This window comes from Bidens hawaiensis, unplaced genomic scaffold, assembly GCF_021521415.1.
Source record: "Bidens hawaiensis isolate Kalapana, Puna unplaced genomic scaffold, B.hawaiensis_p1.1 tig00037449_1, whole genome shotgun sequence".
Classification (NCBI taxonomy): domain Eukaryota; kingdom Viridiplantae; phylum Streptophyta; class Magnoliopsida; order Asterales; family Asteraceae; genus Bidens; species Bidens hawaiensis.
The window spans coordinates 42560-59615 of record NW_027496540.1 but is presented as its reverse complement, the minus strand read 5'-3'; the positions used below and the strand labels follow the sequence as shown (position 1 = coordinate 59615).

At 34.4% G+C, this 17056-nt stretch overlaps 2 protein-coding genes across 3 annotated transcripts; one reads left to right on the top strand and one right to left on the bottom strand.

The window, feature by feature from the left end:
* The first annotated feature begins 3942 nt into the window (after positions 1 to 3942).
* LOC143589388 (protein UNUSUAL FLORAL ORGANS-like) lies at positions 3943 to 5226 on the top strand. The gene has a single exon (XM_077070159.1). It carries the CDS (start codon positions 3943 to 3945, stop codon positions 5224 to 5226), a length of 1284 nt encoding a protein of 427 aa, XP_076926274.1.
* Positions 5227 to 10226: 5000 nt separating this feature from the next.
* LOC143589387 (protein SUPPRESSOR OF FRI 4-like) lies at positions 10227 to 15482 on the bottom strand. 2 transcript variants are annotated; one of them, XM_077070157.1, is made up of 7 exons: positions 15289 to 15482; positions 15055 to 15155; positions 14681 to 14780; positions 12249 to 12616; positions 11499 to 11650; positions 11319 to 11372; positions 10227 to 10307 (listed from the first exon to the last, which is right to left on the bottom strand). In XM_077070157.1, the coding sequence occupies exons 1-7, from the start codon at positions 15480 to 15482 to the stop codon at positions 10236 to 10238; spliced, it is 1041 nt and encodes a 346-aa protein (XP_076926272.1). In that variant the 3' UTR covers positions 10227 to 10235. The 2 variants fall into 2 exon arrangements, with proteins under 2 accessions (XP_076926272.1, XP_076926273.1); XM_077070158.1 differs by having other exon boundaries at positions 12249 to 12613.
* Positions 15483 to 17056: the final 1574 nt, after the last annotated feature.

The window sequence follows — 17056 nt, the reverse complement described above, 5'->3', positions numbered from 1 at the left end:
TTAATAAGTTATAAGTTGATGAAAATAAGCAATCCCAAACACCCCCTTAGTTAAAGCTTATAAGAAAACCAAGTTGTGATAGGAAAGAATATGCTATGTAATGTAGTTCTCATATCTTCACCAAGTTTCTTACATTGGTTTGAGTTGATTAACAATTATTTTTTTTATTAATTTAAACAACAAGTTATAGAAGTTTATTCAATATATGTAAAAGAATTTGAACCACATAAAGTTATCTTTAACTTAATCGAAACTTTTAGCTACTTGAACGGAAAGTGAGACACTAAAGTAGATTCGGGTATCAAAGAGAGAATGTACATATAGGAATTAACATGCCTTTTACTTTTAAAAGGAAAATAAGAACAAAGTATGATATACAAGCATAAGTACACACACAACTATGGTTTAGTGTATCGTATTGCTAAAATTAAACGTAATATTTCCATGCCATGACTATATAGGTTCATAACATGTAAAGAAATGACTATTCTTATATCATCTTATAAGTTTTAAAAGTAGGTCTAAACGGCCGAGCACTCCCCAAGTAATCGCTAAAAGGTATCGCCCCGAGAAGACTTTCTTGAACTCCGCCTAGTTACCAAGGCTAAATCAAATGTGGTCAATCTCAGCCAGAATCAGATTTAATCGGTCAACTTGGGCCGATACTGACTTAAAAAATAAAACATAATTCGTATTTCTATAATAGTAAAGAACGGATATCATTTTTTAATTAATGATATAGAAACTTTTAGAATAATTTATTATTTAAAAATGTATTTCTTTTATTTATATTGATATTTATCTATTTTGTTATAAATATTAGTAAACTTATGATTTATATCATATATATAATACCCAAAAATTAATTTTCTTTATCTTTATATTTACAACGTCCGAGTATTCTTTAAGTACTCCCTGAGTACACCCAACTTCCCAGGCCAATCAGCCGCTTAGAGTTCGGTTACCAACTTTTATAACCATGCATATAGTGTGTCTAATCAACCACGCCCACAACCAAGCCATATAGAATTTTATCGATATGGTGAGCACACAACAATGCAATTTATTTATACTTGAATAGCTATTGTAAATAACTTGAATCTTAAGATAGATATTACTATTGCAAATGGGCCATATGTTAATGTGACATTAACTACTAGGTTAACAGTGTAATTAACATGTCAACATGAGTAGTTACACCTTACAAGTGACTAGACTACGCTATAGTTGGCGCTCTAAGGGTGATAATTATGGCTTAATGCGAACCTAACACGGAATTTGCAGTTAGAGCTTGGTCTTCGCATGATCAGTCAGTTTTGAGTTGAACCCATAGGGCTTATGTTTTTTAAAAGAACATATTTTGTGCCATATATAGCTTAATGATTTGGTATTTTTATGTTGAATTTCAAAAGATATAAGAGAAAGTACAATCAAGTTTCCTAGTTTAAAAAACACACACACATATATATTTATTGAGAATTTGTGATTTTAGAGTATTAATATATATATGCAAAAAGAAGAATACTTTTTTTTGGTTAAATAAGTCGTGTTTGTGTTAAATTGTAAAATTTCATGTCATGTTTTGGGTTGATGTGACTAGTAGCCATCTTCTGGCTCGTCTTAGGTTCGGTATGTCAACCCACGAATATGTGTTTCAAATCCCCCATCGTAGTTAAGCAACCCAGTCCCACTAAAGTATCATTATACTAGCTAGGGGTCTTCACTAATTAACACAACTTTGCACTAATTCAATGATCCTCATATTGACCAGGATACAATAGCGTTGAGCGACCACTGTTGCAAGACGAAGTAATTATACATTGATTTATTGATCTTCAAGTAAAGTCATTCTTTGCTTATAAGTTATAACTCAGTTAAACTTCACCTTTAATAGTTGGATTTGGTGGGTAATTCAAATTTCAGATTGTCATGTTTTATAAATGGCGTAGAAACCAATAGCAGCTAACAAATATCAAATGATGTTGGGGAAAACACATAATTTAATTCTTCGTTTAACATTGTTTGTTTTTAAATAGGTTATGGTTATTCACACCCCCTTGACCAATCCACACCCCTTTAACATGGGGTTTCATACGATAGTAATCGTATGTAGGGTGTGTGGATAACCAAAAGGTATACGAATAACATATCCCTTTGAAGTAATATAAAGGTATACGAATAACATATCCCTTTTAACAATGCATCATGTGCCTGCTAAAAGCTGCTCAAGAAAACAATGTACGCACTATAAAATGTTCGTATCCTTTATGAACCCCCCTAGAGTGCATGATTATGTGCTAGGATATAACTGTCTTTTCTTTTGATCTTGTGTTATTTTAGTTTCAGATAGCTTTGACATGCTACTTGGTTCGAGGCTAGCCATCTTATCTGTAGGTACTATTGGATGAGCATTAGGGGGTCTAACTATTGAGACCATTTAGGTATCTCTAGGTTATTGTGCATATAAACTTTTGCATTTGATTATTCTTTTTTGCAACTTCTAATTTAAATTTAAATTTTATTTATTAGCTAGTATTCAGTAAGAACTAATGGATTCCATACCTTAGAGCATTCCCTGTTGTTTCTCCAAACTATGTGAGGGAGTTCTTTATTTTTTAGAGGTGGTTAAAAGTGGTTGTGAGAAGAAGAGAGAGAAAATGTTACTGTTTATGGTTAAATTTGGATAAACACACTGTCTACCTCTATAATTTTTTAATGTTTTTTAAAGTGGTTGTGAATGGAGAGAGAAAAGGTAATGATAAAAGTATAAAAAAAATATTATTTAATTGAAATGAGTGAAAAAAGATGGTCTTTTTAGTATAATTATAGAGATGGAGATGAAGAATCGACCGGGAATGCTCTTATATTTGTAATAGAAAATAAATCATTTAGTATCATGTTAATAAACACTTTAAATCTAATGTGTTTATCAACTCGATTAAAATGTCGATTTCTCACTATATAAATGTAGTAAATTATTTATCCAAGTTCTTTGTTAAATACCCATCTTAAGAAGATAAATTATCTGATAGTAAATATTTTATTTTGTAATAAACACAATTACTTTACGCAAAATATCTTTTAACTTATAAAAAAAAATCTACGCATCTATCGGTTGCAACACTAATCAAACCTCCTATAGATGTGATGCTTAAATTAGTGTATACATATATTACTCACTAAACACTCGTTTAATTTATAATGAACGCCAAAGGCTAGACGTCCATTCACATGTAATTGCCCGGAGCTAAGCGCTCATTTTGCATGCTCTTGCCAGATATAAGTGCCCATTTACACGCCCTTCTCACGGCCAAGGACCCGTTTACATGACATTGCCAATTCACATGTTTACGCACACTTGTTGGGTGTAAACAACGTTTACATGGCATTGCCATAATTTAAGCGTACACTTAAAAAGTAAAACTAAAATTACAAAAAAGAGGTTGTGATTGAGACGGGCGTAGGTAGTGTAATTCTAAAAACGTTATTTATATTTATAAATGATAACATCTATCTTTAAGATACAAAAGTTAGAAAGTTACCAAAAACAAATCTAGGCCAAGGCTCCACACATCAAGTGTGTAAGTATGAAGCATATTGTCTAGAGCCAATGTGTGTTTACTATCAATGTTCTCTTAGTTCTGTTGTACCTGTCCTTTCTTCCTCGGCTATTGACATGAATTGATAGATGCATCCATCAGAATCACTGCCTGACAGCCCCCTCCTTTTTCACATATCTTTACTCCTGTTCAGGTGGCCCTATTTATATAATCACACTTGCATCAAAGAAAACAATGGAAAATAGAAACAACCCTAACTTAAAACCTTCACTACTTGTGCTTATATAATCTCCACTGAATTTGAGACCTACACCAACACTTGGAACACTTCCATTTGAACAACCTTAACTTTCCGAATACATTAACCTCAACCAGCTTTCTCATGGAAGCTTTTGATCATACCCATTATTATGTCCCCACCTTCCCCTTTCCCTATCCTTTCATCACCACCACCAATCCACCCTGGATGGACCCCAGGATTTGGACCCGGCTTCCCCAACGCCTTATCGACCGAGTTATCGCCTTCCTACCGCCTCCCGCCTTCTTCCGAGCCCGATCCGTATGCAAAAGATGGTATTCCCTCTTGTTCTCTCACAACTTCCTCCAAATGTACCTCCAAATCAACCCAAAACCCTACTTTTTCATCTTCTTCAAACAAAAACCCACAAACCCTAAAACAACTACCACCACCACCACCACTGTCTTTAAGCACGGTAACACCTCCGCGGCTACCGTCCCGGAGGAAGGTTACATCTTTGACCCCGAAACCCTCTCGTGGCACCGTCTCACCTTTCCACTAATCCCATCAGGGTTTTCACCCGCCTGCTCTTCGGGCGGACTCGTCTGCTGGATGTCAGACGAAGCGGGTTCGAAAGGACTGCTCCTTTCGAACCCGCTCTTTCCATCTTTAGTCACCCCTATCCCCTCCACCCTAAGGCCTAGGCTATACCCTTCAGTGGGGTTAACCATCACAAACTCTTCAATCGATGTTATGGTAGCTGGAGATGACATGATATCTCCATACGCCGTCAAGAACTTAACCACTGAAAGCTTTCACATTGACCTAGGTGGATTTTATTCCATTTGGGGCACCACTTCTTCTCTCCCAAGGCTATGCAGTTTGGAGTCTGGTAGAATGGTGTACGTCCCTGGCAAATTCTACTGCATGAACTACAGTCCTTTTAGTGTGTTGGGGTATGATGTGGGAAGAAACGAGTGGTGCAAGATTCAAGCTCCCATGAGGAGGTTTCTGAGGTCACCAAGCTTGGTTGAGAGCAGAGGGAAGCTGGTGCTGATAGCTGCAGTGGAGAAGAGTAAGCTGAATGTTCCGAAAAGTTTAAGAATGTGGGCACTGCAGAGCTGTGGGACAACATGGGTGGAGATTGAAAGGATGCCGCAACAACTGTATGCGCAGTTTGCGGAGTTGGAAGGTGGGAGAGGGTTCAGTTGTGTCGGAAATGGTGAGTTTGTGGTGGTGATGGTAACCGGGACTGCGAGTGAGAAAGCTTTGTTGTTTGATTTTGTTAAGAAGAGGTGGGTTTGGGTTCCTCGGTGTCCTTATGTTGGTGGTGGTGGTGGTGAGTTGAATGGTTTTGCCTATGTGCCTAGGCTTGCTACTCCGGTGACCGGACTTCTTGATCAGCTGACTACTCTTAATCCCTTCTAGAATATTATGTAGGTTTCACTTAGCTTGTTCCTTTTGTAGCTAGGGTTGATTATGTGATGTGAATCTAGTGAAGTATCAAGTACTACATCTTTATTATCTTTTTATGTGGTTTTTTATGAATTAAAATATGTGTCTACTGCCTAGAGAAAATGATGAACAAATATGTGACTTAACATAGACTTTACAAAGATAGTTCATAAACTTCTAGCTATGGTTTTATGTGGGCTACTCGTAAAAAGGGAAAAAGAAAAGGAAGCAAAAGAGTATAGAATAAAAATCAATTAGATTGTTTGGATTAAAATTTATGTAAATAGGGATGATTTATCCTTTTTTTTTCTTGGAAAATTCCCAATCTTTTCATTTTATAGAGTGAGAAAATATAATTTGTCCCACAAATCTTTAAGGTTTTTAATATGGACTGTGCCAACGCTTTGAGAAAAATTTCGACGAGATTTCTACACCAACTATATATTGACACGTGTAAAAAAAGCTGATAAGCTGGTCAAATTTTTAAAAATGTTGAGGGAGCCATCCATATTTTCTCACAAAATATTCTTCTTAAAAGCAGTTTTCTCAGACGGTTCTTTTAACGTAACATCCTACCTAATTCGCACAAATTATCAAAAATCTTGAAAATTGTTTCTTTTAAATTCCGTTTGGCAAACGCATTTAAAACAAATTTGTACCAAGGAGACGAGATTTATGGTTTTGTTCTTATAAGTGAAATCCCGTCCACACCGACAGGATTTATTTTTAATCCGTACACATCGACAAGAATTAAGTAGAATCCGTTCACACCGACATGTTTAATATAAATATTTTTTATTAAATAATTTTCATTAATTTTCATGTTTTTATATATGATCCTACTTCTTCCTATTCTATTCTTCCTCTTTCATTCTTCCATTGTTTCATTTTTTATTTTTTTATGTTTTTATATATGAACAATGCACTCGTTCCCAAACATTGAGAGTATGCTGTCGTCGTAATAGGAACCAACGAACCTGGGACCCATATCAATAACCTTCATACGATCTCTCCTCTTAAACTTCATGATTTTGAATTCAAGAACAAATGGTTATGAAGATGAAGATCAAAGAACAAGGAAAAGAACATTTAGTATATCTTACCCTATATATCTTATTAAAGCATAGGATGTGGACGAACCAGGAAGGAAAACCATAAATCTCGTTTCTCTGGTACAAATTTATCTCAGATGCATTTGCCAAGACGGAATTTAAAAGGAACAATTTTCAAGGTTTATGATAATTTGTACGGATTAGGTAGGAAACATTAAAAAACTGTCTGGGAATATTGCTTTTGTGAAGAATATTTAGTGAGAAAACATGGACGGCTTCCTCAACATTTTTAAAAATTTGGCCGGCTTTTTAGCTTTTTTTTACACATGTCAATTTATAATTGGTGTAGAAATCTGTTCGAAATTTTTTACAAAGTGTCCGCGAAGTCCATATTGTTTTGTCTATTTTGAGACTTTTGAGGATTTATGGGTTACAGAGTAAATTATATTTTCTCTCTCTATAAAGTGCTAGATTGAAAGTTTTTTCATTTAAGTTGCTTTGTTGATACTTGTATTTAAGAGGAAAAGAAAGAGAATACAAAGTGCTATCAAGCCATCAAATCATATATTGATATGGTATGCGTTTTGGATACTCTTTAATGTTTATTATTTAAGTTGGAAGATTTTATTGAAATAAATAATTTAGATGAGCATTATAAAGTAGAAAATAGTAATAAGAAAAAGGTTTATTGGATTTTAATAATCCCTATTGACTGGTATTGGCCGATAATAATTCCTATTTATTTTATTACCACTGGCGATCCCAAATTTAAAAAAGTTGGCCCCCAATGGTCCCCCGTTAAAAATGACTTAACGACGTTATACTTTTTTCCGAATTTCAAACTAATGTTTAAGGGCTTTTGATCGGAAGGACGATACGAGTCGATTGATGTAAAATTTCATTCGAAACGGTGATCCAGACGACTTGATTTTTGTTAATTGTAAGTTCAAACACCCGAATTGAAGCATTGTTTCGTCGTTTTGGAGCACCGTTTCGAACGAAGTTTTACATCAATCGACTCGTATCGTCCTTCCGATCAAAAGCCCTAAAACATTGGTTTGAAATTTGGAAAAAAATATCACGCCGTTAAGTCATTTTTAACGGGAGACCATTGAGGGCCAACTTTTTCAAATTTGGGACCGCCAGTGGTGATAAAATGAATAGGGATTATTATCGGTCAACAGGGATTTAAAATCTAATAAACCTAAGAAAAAAAATGGAAGTATTGAAAGCAAGTTAATACTTGATAGTGAGAAATCCAAATTTTCAAATAGTTTTAGTCGAGTTTTTCGTTTTAATGAAGTTAACTTTAAGAAAAAGAAGGCCTACAAGTATTTGTCGGACCGTCAAATCATATATATTGATATGCTGCTATACTCTATGGACACTCTAGTGTTTATTATATAAGGTTTAAATTTCAATAAGAAATTTCCCCATCAATTTGTTATGCTTATTGTCTTTAATTGAAAGGTGCAGAAGTAGATTAGTAACATGTCCTTAAAAAAAACATGAAAATTTGTTACGCTTATTGGACCAAGTATAGCTGCCGTTTTGGAGGGAGAAAAAACTTCATTAATTTTATATTTTTATCATTACCTTTTATCTTTCACTCACAATCAATTTCAAAAACTATTAAAAAAATTATAGAAGTAAACAATAGTTTTTCAAATATACAGACTAATCACTGTATTTTCTCGCTTCTATTCTCACAACAACCTACATCTTGTAATATATTGGGAATTGAATGTGAATGCTCTAAGAAACACAGTAAACCCCTCCATAGGAAAACATGACCAAATTCGAAAGGATACAAGATCACGCAAACAAGGATATAAAATTTAGATAGTTTAAATTAAAGAAAAGGCACTAATAAACAAAGCCATCGACTTGAGTCCATCTTATCTGTCCTCATCGTCTCCCAAGCCCGTGCGATCTACATGTCAAGCCTAACACCTTTGCACCACTATGGTTGGCTGAGCCCAATTCGCTAACTGCCATGATATCGATACCAGCGGCCATGGATGATCCGATATCATTTTCCACTCCGAAAAAGCCATGCACCTTCATAAGAGATGCCCAACCCATATAATTAAAGAGAACTTTACCCGTAATCGCTATCGCATACTCCTTTAGCCCAAGCCCATAAGGTCTAACCCCCAATTTTGGTCTACCATTTTTCCACCCGCTGGTTAATGCACTTGACGTAAAACCTGACCAGCCTAACCAACCCATCCAACTTTCTTCTCCCGCATCCTTGGACAATAGTCACGATATCCACCAGTCTCATTAATTCCATTGACCTACTTGACACAAAGTTTCTATCATCTCCTGAAGATGGAATGGATGATAAACCTTTCTTCTCTAATAGGCCAGCATATCATTGATAAAAAATAATAGCCAATCAATCTAGCACATGCATAACAAAATCTATGTATGCACCTAGGCCTTAGTCAAGTTAAATGACATGATAACAACTGATGTGCAGAAGGCAATCCTAGCAATATATTAGACTCACTTTTAACCACTGATATCTCGAATACCGTCAATCTTGATTGTAAAAGGAGCGGAGCTATATGGGTGAAACCAGAGGTTACGAGTTAAATCTTCACATGTGAGAAGAAAAGATAGAGATAAAGAAATAAGGTAAGTTAGCTTGAAAAAAGTAGTTTATGATTTTGTTTCCTTTTACTTAGAATTTCAATGTGTCTAAAATTGGTTCTCATCCTCATCAAATTAGTTTAGTACATACAAAGATGTGGGGCTATATAATTTGGCGTTGTTTTGTTAATAAAATTCCTAAAGAGTCGTGACTCGAGTTTAGTCACCAAATCCCGATGGGTTCTTGTGTTCATAATACGATTTAGGTCCAACAATTGATATAAGTGTTTGGCATAGCTCATACCACCAAAGAAGCCGCTCCTGCGCAGTGATCAAGAACAAGAGTTGATTGTGTGAAACGATCAAGATCAACAGGGAAACGACTAAGCAGTTCGAGTGATTTGAATATCAAGCAGCCAAGTGATCAAATCATTCTGGGAGAGATCAATCAAGGGAGTCTGAAACAAATCTGTGTGGAAGAGATATAGTGAGTGGATCAAAGAGAAGACCAACTTGACTGTGAGAAGCAATTGAAGGAAGACCTGAGTTATTCGGGTTACACAAGTAGAACCTATGTGGTTCAAAAGTGAAATGATTAGGTCGATTAATTCTTAGGTTCTGATGTGTGAGAAAAAGCATGGAAAATGGAGCATGAGCTAATTTGTGTGGTAAAATCAACGTGAGGCACAGAAGCTCAGACACAAACAACAGGAAGAGGGATGCAGATCATGATTGTGTTGAACAAGATAATGAGAAGTTGGCTCGATGAAACTAAGAAGCAAGAAGCAAAGGACGGTTTGGTCAGAATGTCATCATCATGTAACTATTAGAGGCTGATTTCAAATCAGACCAAACTGTTAAAACAATCGAACCACAAAATCTGAACTGTTGGACATCAGACCAGTAGTTAAAGTGTTAAAACTGGTCGACTTGTTTTGATTTGGGCGGTTAGAACGTGTGAAACAGATTTTTAACACGCCTAGAGCAATAAGCATGTTAAGAAACAACCAAACTGATGTTAAAATTCTCTGTTTCCCATTCAAAACACCTAGGAAATCATGATACCAATAGATACCAAGTCTTCTATCAATCGACTAACTTAACCATGACCTAATAACTTAAAACAGCATGTGCCCTAGTTTGCTTCCTGATTCGCTTTCACGACTAATACAAACATCACCACAAAAAAGTAATCAACATTATTCATCTTTAACAACGTTATAGAATCAGAATCGAAAACACAAACCGCAAATTCCACGAGCCTGCTTCTACCTAGAATGATTCAAAGAATGCCTCTTGCTCCTTCAATCAGATTCTTGAGATAACTCCCTTCTAGAAGGTCATTCGACCCGCAAGCCTACCTTCTGATATCCTCCTATCAATGGCTGCATCAATTGAGCTCATCTGAAACATCATGGGCCCACCACACATGTAATTAGAAAACTCTAAATCAAAACTTAGTAAAAAAAACATCATCACGGACATATGTTTCAACCTACACCTTTGCTTCTATGCAAAGAATCAGAACTTTCTAGAAGAAGCTGACCTGGGCCAAATTTGTACCGATTGGTGGGTCATAAAATTATTTTGTAAGCTGTTATTGTTCCACCATATGAAATACTTGACAATTAAGTATTGGGAGAACATGTAGAATAAGCATATAAACAATTCTAGAAATCAAATACATACACTTGGGTTGGAGAGTCCTCAAGTTGATCCCAGCAACAACAGCAGAATTATATAATTATGTTTAGCGTTAATACCATAAAAACTATAACTCCTTATATTTCATAAAAAAAAGTCCCTCAACTAGTAAAAATTACACAAATGAATTCCTAAACTAATTTTTGTATATTAAAGACCATAGACTTATCTAAAATGCGCATACTTGTGAAATTCCTTTTAATAAACAGACTCTTGTGAACTGATCAAAATTTTGATATAGTGGCACTATTAAGTTTTTCCTGAAAATAAGTTCTGCCATCTCATTTTAACCAATTGAAGAATTAACGAATCATTACTTAGACAAAAGTTCATGCATTTTAGACAATTTTAGGGACTTTAACATGCAACAATCAGTTTAGTGACTTTTTTGTGTATTTTTTACATGGGACTTAAATATATCATAGATGCCTACGATAAAAAGCATATTGGTCTTTTATGGTATTAACTTGAATAGCAATAATATAGATACCTACTTGAACTTTGAAGCTCAGAAAATTGGTGGATGGCTTGCCAACCGAAGAATAGCCAAAGGCTCAGATAACTTTCTCCAAACATTATTATTTTGGAATAATCAATAAAAAATAAAGGATTACCGGAATACCTTAACATTTATGAAACAGTGTTTAAAACTGAAATCTGAAAACCATAACATTAGGACTGCAAACAAGTATGGTACAAAGTGCAACTTACCTGGCTTGTTTCATCATGCACCTGATACTTTGGTAACGACATTCTTCTTTCCTCCTATAAGCAAATAAAAAATACAGGATTAAATAAACAGCATTTAGAAATTTAGAAAATAATAATAATAATAATAATAATAAAACCATTTTAAAATGAACTAGAATAATAACAAAAAAACAAAAATACCATGGACATTGCATCATCATCCCACACTAAATAGACCTCATTTGTTGCTGGCTGAATAGCAGGAGCTTTGTTAGCAATTACAGGTGGTGGTCCAATTGAAGGGCCGCCAGTATTGGGGCCAGAAGCATAAGAATGTGAACTTGTTACTCCACCTGCACAAGCATCAATGCATAATTATTATAATTAAAAAAAGCGAAAACTTTAACCAAGTCTTTCAAGTGTGCACTAAAGTCAACTGTTTTTGTTCATTGAAAGTAACTCAACTTCCGTTAGGTGTTCTAGTCCTGTGTATTTTTTTATAAATGCTTCATTTTTTTCTAAAAAAAAATCAGGCATATGAAACATATATGAATGTTGGTTGCTAAAAAGTGATATTTTTTTCTCAGATATCTTGAAGTAGGAGATAATACTAAAGAAAACAAATTCAGTAAAATTTGGTAACATTTATAAATAATCACATAGGATTGGAACAACCAATGAAAGTAATTGAGTAAGTAATAATCAAGTTGCATAACTGTTTAATTTAAGTCAAATTAGAAACAAGTAACCACTGAATTACCAAAGTTCATATATGTTCCATTTGCCTCGCTCATTAAAAACATACTACACAGGATTGTAACGACTAATGAAAAGTTACTTTTGGAACAACAAAAATACAGTAGGGAAACTAGGTTTTAGCGCTGCAATTGGGAAACTTGGTTACTAACAAAACATAATAATACTTTATCGAAGTTTAATTTGTAGACAAACCTTGGAAGCCAGGAGTAAGGTAGGCCCTCGGCATATTAATGTTATGTGGGTCTGTTGTGTTCAAATCGGAAGGGGTGGTTAACGAGACACTTGTAGGAGCAGAATATGGTGATGCTTGAGAAGGCAAGCCATTACTAGAAACAACTGGAAATAATGGCTGAGATACAGGAGCAACGGGAAATGACGGTTGTAGCCCTGGTGGTGCAGCAGGAGGTCTCATTGTTTGAACTGGGAATAGAGGCTGCGGGACCATTCCTAAAGGTGCAGTAGGAGGGACTGAACCAACTGGATGCTGTGTGAACCACGGTTGCAGGCGAGGTGGAGCTGGCCAACCAGCACGCGGGACAGCTAATCCAGGATTGTATCTGCTATAAATCCTCAAAATTAGCTAAATCAGATAACTAATTAATATCATAGATGCAAAATAAAATATTAAGACAAACTTATTACAAGAACATAAATATTTTAGAATACAAACTATAAAAAGTACATTTTTAATGCATAAAACCTTTGGAATTACTTTATTAAAGAAACTAGATATAACTGAATATGCAATCAATTGGTTTATCGTATATGACATTTCATTATTTTCTTTGTGTTACCTTACTGACCCGACAAGCCATTTTGCCACAAGATATTTCTCAGTAACTTTCAACCAACTAGTATGTTTTAGCATGCATTAATGTCCTACGATAATTTCTATGGCATAAAACTCAACTCAAGTATAGACAAACTTTGGACCAAATCATCTAATCTATTCTAACTAAACAAAGAACTGAAATGCTGCATGGCAGTATCGTACAATTATAACCATGCCATATCATCAGTTTCTGATACAAAGTTACAAACCCCACCCCATCAAATTCTATTTCCACCTAAAGCTACTGACCGATTTTCGGTATATATCAGTTTCCTACAAAAATTTCACTGATGTTTCTAATTCCCAAATTTGAATTTTAAGTAGCAATTTGAAAAGTGCAAATAACGTGTTAGGTAAAAAGTCTCCTTATTGACTAAAATCTATATTCTAAAATACTTTGATTCCTTTTGATCTTTAGTTTTATAGTACAAACATTTCCATAGAGTAATCTTAAAGATAAGGTCACTAAACTTAAAAAATGATTAAAAAAAAGTGAATAATTTAATGGTAGTAAATTGTTTTACTGCTACCAAGTACCAACTTTTCTTTTTGAAACATTTATTTTACATTGTTAGTTCTAAGGTATAATCCTAAAACCTTTTTACTTGAATTTTCATTAACTTGAACTACTTGATCTTATTATTTCTAACCGCCCTTCAGAACCTGCGTAAGTGTGTGCCTATGAAGCATTGAAGTGCCTTTTAGAATTAAAAAATAAAAAGGAAGCTTCAAGATTCAAATTTTACTTTCAATTTATGACTTGATAGGTAGTGATGGTACTAAAAAGGTTCAGTAAGAAAATAACTTTAACTTACACATATTGAAAAACTTGGAAGTAGTTTGTGAAATGAGTTTTTAAACTTTTAGTATTTTACAACTGCTACAAGTCACGGTCATGCTTGTCAAAAAAACTCTTTAATATAATCGATCAAATATTTATGTTTGTTCCCTTCAGTAATCTTAAGCAGTTTAGTGTACTTTACATATCTGCTTGTTTCTGTCTTGTCATAAATGATAGAAACTTTGTTCACAAATATCATCTTACTGTCTTGTCAAAAAGAACTGTGTTTACAATGTACAAGCGGATAACAAGGCGCGCTTATTAGACAAGGTTTTGTCATTTATGACAAGACAGAAGAATAAAAGAAAATAGATATGTAAATTAACCAAAGTGTTTAAGATGACTAAATGGAAATAGGCCATAGATGTTAGACCTATAACAAAAGAATTATTTCAACGAGTGTATCCGTAGCCTGCAGGTAGTTGTAAAGCGCAAAAAGTCTAAAACCCACTCCACAAACCTACTACTAAAGTTATAGATATGTGATTAGTATGTATGCGATTACATAAATTAAAATTATTTAGTACCAAATTCATCACTACATATAAAGTTATAAACTAAAAGTAAAAACTTTATCTCGAAGCTTCCCTTTTATTTTCTTTCGTGAAAGGCACTTTTCATACCTAACAACAATCGTTAAATACGATAAGTTTATAGACCATGCATCAAACTCTACAACTACAGATACTACACGCTCTATAATTTTCTTTATTATATATTCACAATAAATTTTATTATATACGTTTTTCTTCCCACCATAATGTTAAACAATGAAATTGAATTATAATATGTAATGACTTTTGTTCATCTGCCTTTCCATACATGATTTGTAGTTTGCTCGGTTATAATATAATCATTTTATAACAAGAAAGTTTAACTATATTTTTTAAAGTTTTCTCTGAATCAACATGTGTAACACATGGATCTATTATCTATAACCTAATTACTTACATAGACTGCATAGTTGCTGGAGGATAGCCTAATGATCCTGGTACCATGCCAACTTGGGAAGAAGGAATCTCCAACTTTCCAACTTTTGATGGATTATCGTCTGCAAAAGAAAAGTGAAAGCAAATAGTCTTTATTATCCCATAAAGAATACAATGTGTGTGGAGACTAAACTACCATCATCATCATCATCATCATCCATGATAATATTGCTATTTGCATGTTCACAAACATAGCATATGGCTATTTCAGATAGTTTTCATTGTAGGCTGCTTTTAACACAAATATCCTTTAAAAACTAGACTTTAATTCTATGAATCCATATATCAGAAAAGAAGCAATGGGCTGGCAATAGAGCAACTTCAAAATGATAATACCTTCTTCTCCATAATGAGCAGCCAAGACATCAGGTGGGATCCCTTGCATTCCATAAATTTCAATATCTGTTGATTCTCTTCCATCTTTAGCATTTGGAACCCTGCAAGAGATAATAAAATTTATATTAAATATAAAAATAGCGGTTCAATCAAGAAGCTCATAGCCTGATCAATGATCTGTATATATAATAAAATATTCAACAACAGAAAATACAAATACAGGCAGATGCTTACTTAGAGACGGTTTCTTTATGGACCTGCAAGACATGAATAGCCATACCGCCGGCGGTAGAGAGCTTCTTGTGGCAGACATGGCACTTGAAATGCTTGGCCTTCTGATGCTGAACCAAGATCTTCTCGTCATCGAACTCTCTGTCGCAGTAATAACACCACACATCCGACGATACTCGCTTCTTCTTCTTCCCCATCCAGATTATTATTATTATTATTATTCGATTAAGAGGGAAATCCGATTCTAGGGTTTCGGCTGCTGCAGCTGTGTTTGTTTTCCCCCTTTTTGATTCGTAGATATTGTTTTCCAAGGCAAAACAATTTGACTATAGATCGAGTCGAGCTTGACTCCTTTAATGAGCGAACCAGGCCAAGTTGATTCGTTTATTCAAATTGGGTTATGTTTACAAGTTTACATCAATTAATTCGTATTATCTTTCCGATCAAAATCCTTAAAGTATCGGTTTGAAATTCTAAAAACATTTGACGGAGTTAAGTGTTTTTTAACGGATATCCAATTAGAAAATTAGTGTGAAAGGTGGGACCGGTGACAACTATTTTTAAGGTGGGATTGTTATTGTCAAATTACAAAAAGATAGGATTATTAAATAATTGCTTTCTTTATAATAGTCGCCTACGCCTTCGCCTACAAATAGAAAAGGAAAACGAGTTTTCTTCACATCTTCTTTCTTTCTCAAGGCTCTCTCCAACAAAAGATCGAAGCTCTCGTGAAATGCCGAGAACCTCTGTGACGACCACCGGCGATTCATACTAATTAAGGTAATACCGAAAACTTGTTTTGAAATATTGACAATTTTAATAATAACATTAATAGTTTGTATTAGTAATAATAACCTTAAAACACTTTTAATGACTTCTGTTAGTTATTAAACTGGTTCTTAATTTTTATGAAGTTATTCAAATGACCTCAATTGTTTCTACAGTCTTTAGAGCATGCCTATAAGTTTTTGGAGCTGACTTCAATACTTCTGATAAGCTTTGATTTAATTCATGACAACAGTGGAAACAATTTTGACGTGTTTGATAAAGAAAACATGGCTAAAGGAAATGAAGTTTGGAATAGAATTGTAAAAAGTATTCATACTCTTAACAAAGAGAATGTTATAACTTTTTTGGCTATGAAGAAAGTTGTAGGTCAAGGTGATTCAACTCTTTTTTGACATGATCATTGGATTGGAAATGGCACATTGACGTCAACTTACTTAAGATTGTTCAATCTTGAAAAATAAACAAGGTTTAGTAAAAGCAAAGAGATGAGATCAACAGTGGATATGTGATAAGCGTCGCCCTATTAGAGGAGTGGAGGAGATACAATGGAAGTCGATGCTAGACCTTCTCAGTCGTCATCCTTGGTCCTCAAATAGGGACTCGTGGAAGTGGATTTTGAAGATTAATCAGATTTTGTGGTAAAAACAAATAAGGAAGTCGATAAAAAGAAAGTTGCTCCCGAGAATTTTGTGAAAAACTAGACGGAATAGAAGTGTTCCAAAAAAGGTAAACATCTTTGTTTAGCGGCTTTTTCTTGATAGATTATTGACCAAAACTAACCTCTTGGATAAAGGGTTAGATGTTCCATGCATTTTATGTCCGTTTTGATCAAAGATATTGAAACGATTCAACATCTTTTTACTTATTGTGGGGTAGCTCATGCAGCTTAGAAATCGGTTCTTGCTTGGCTTCAATCAGTAAGACCGAACACCAAGGAACCAATGGCTGGAGCAAAATCAGTTAACAAAGAAGAAGAAACTAC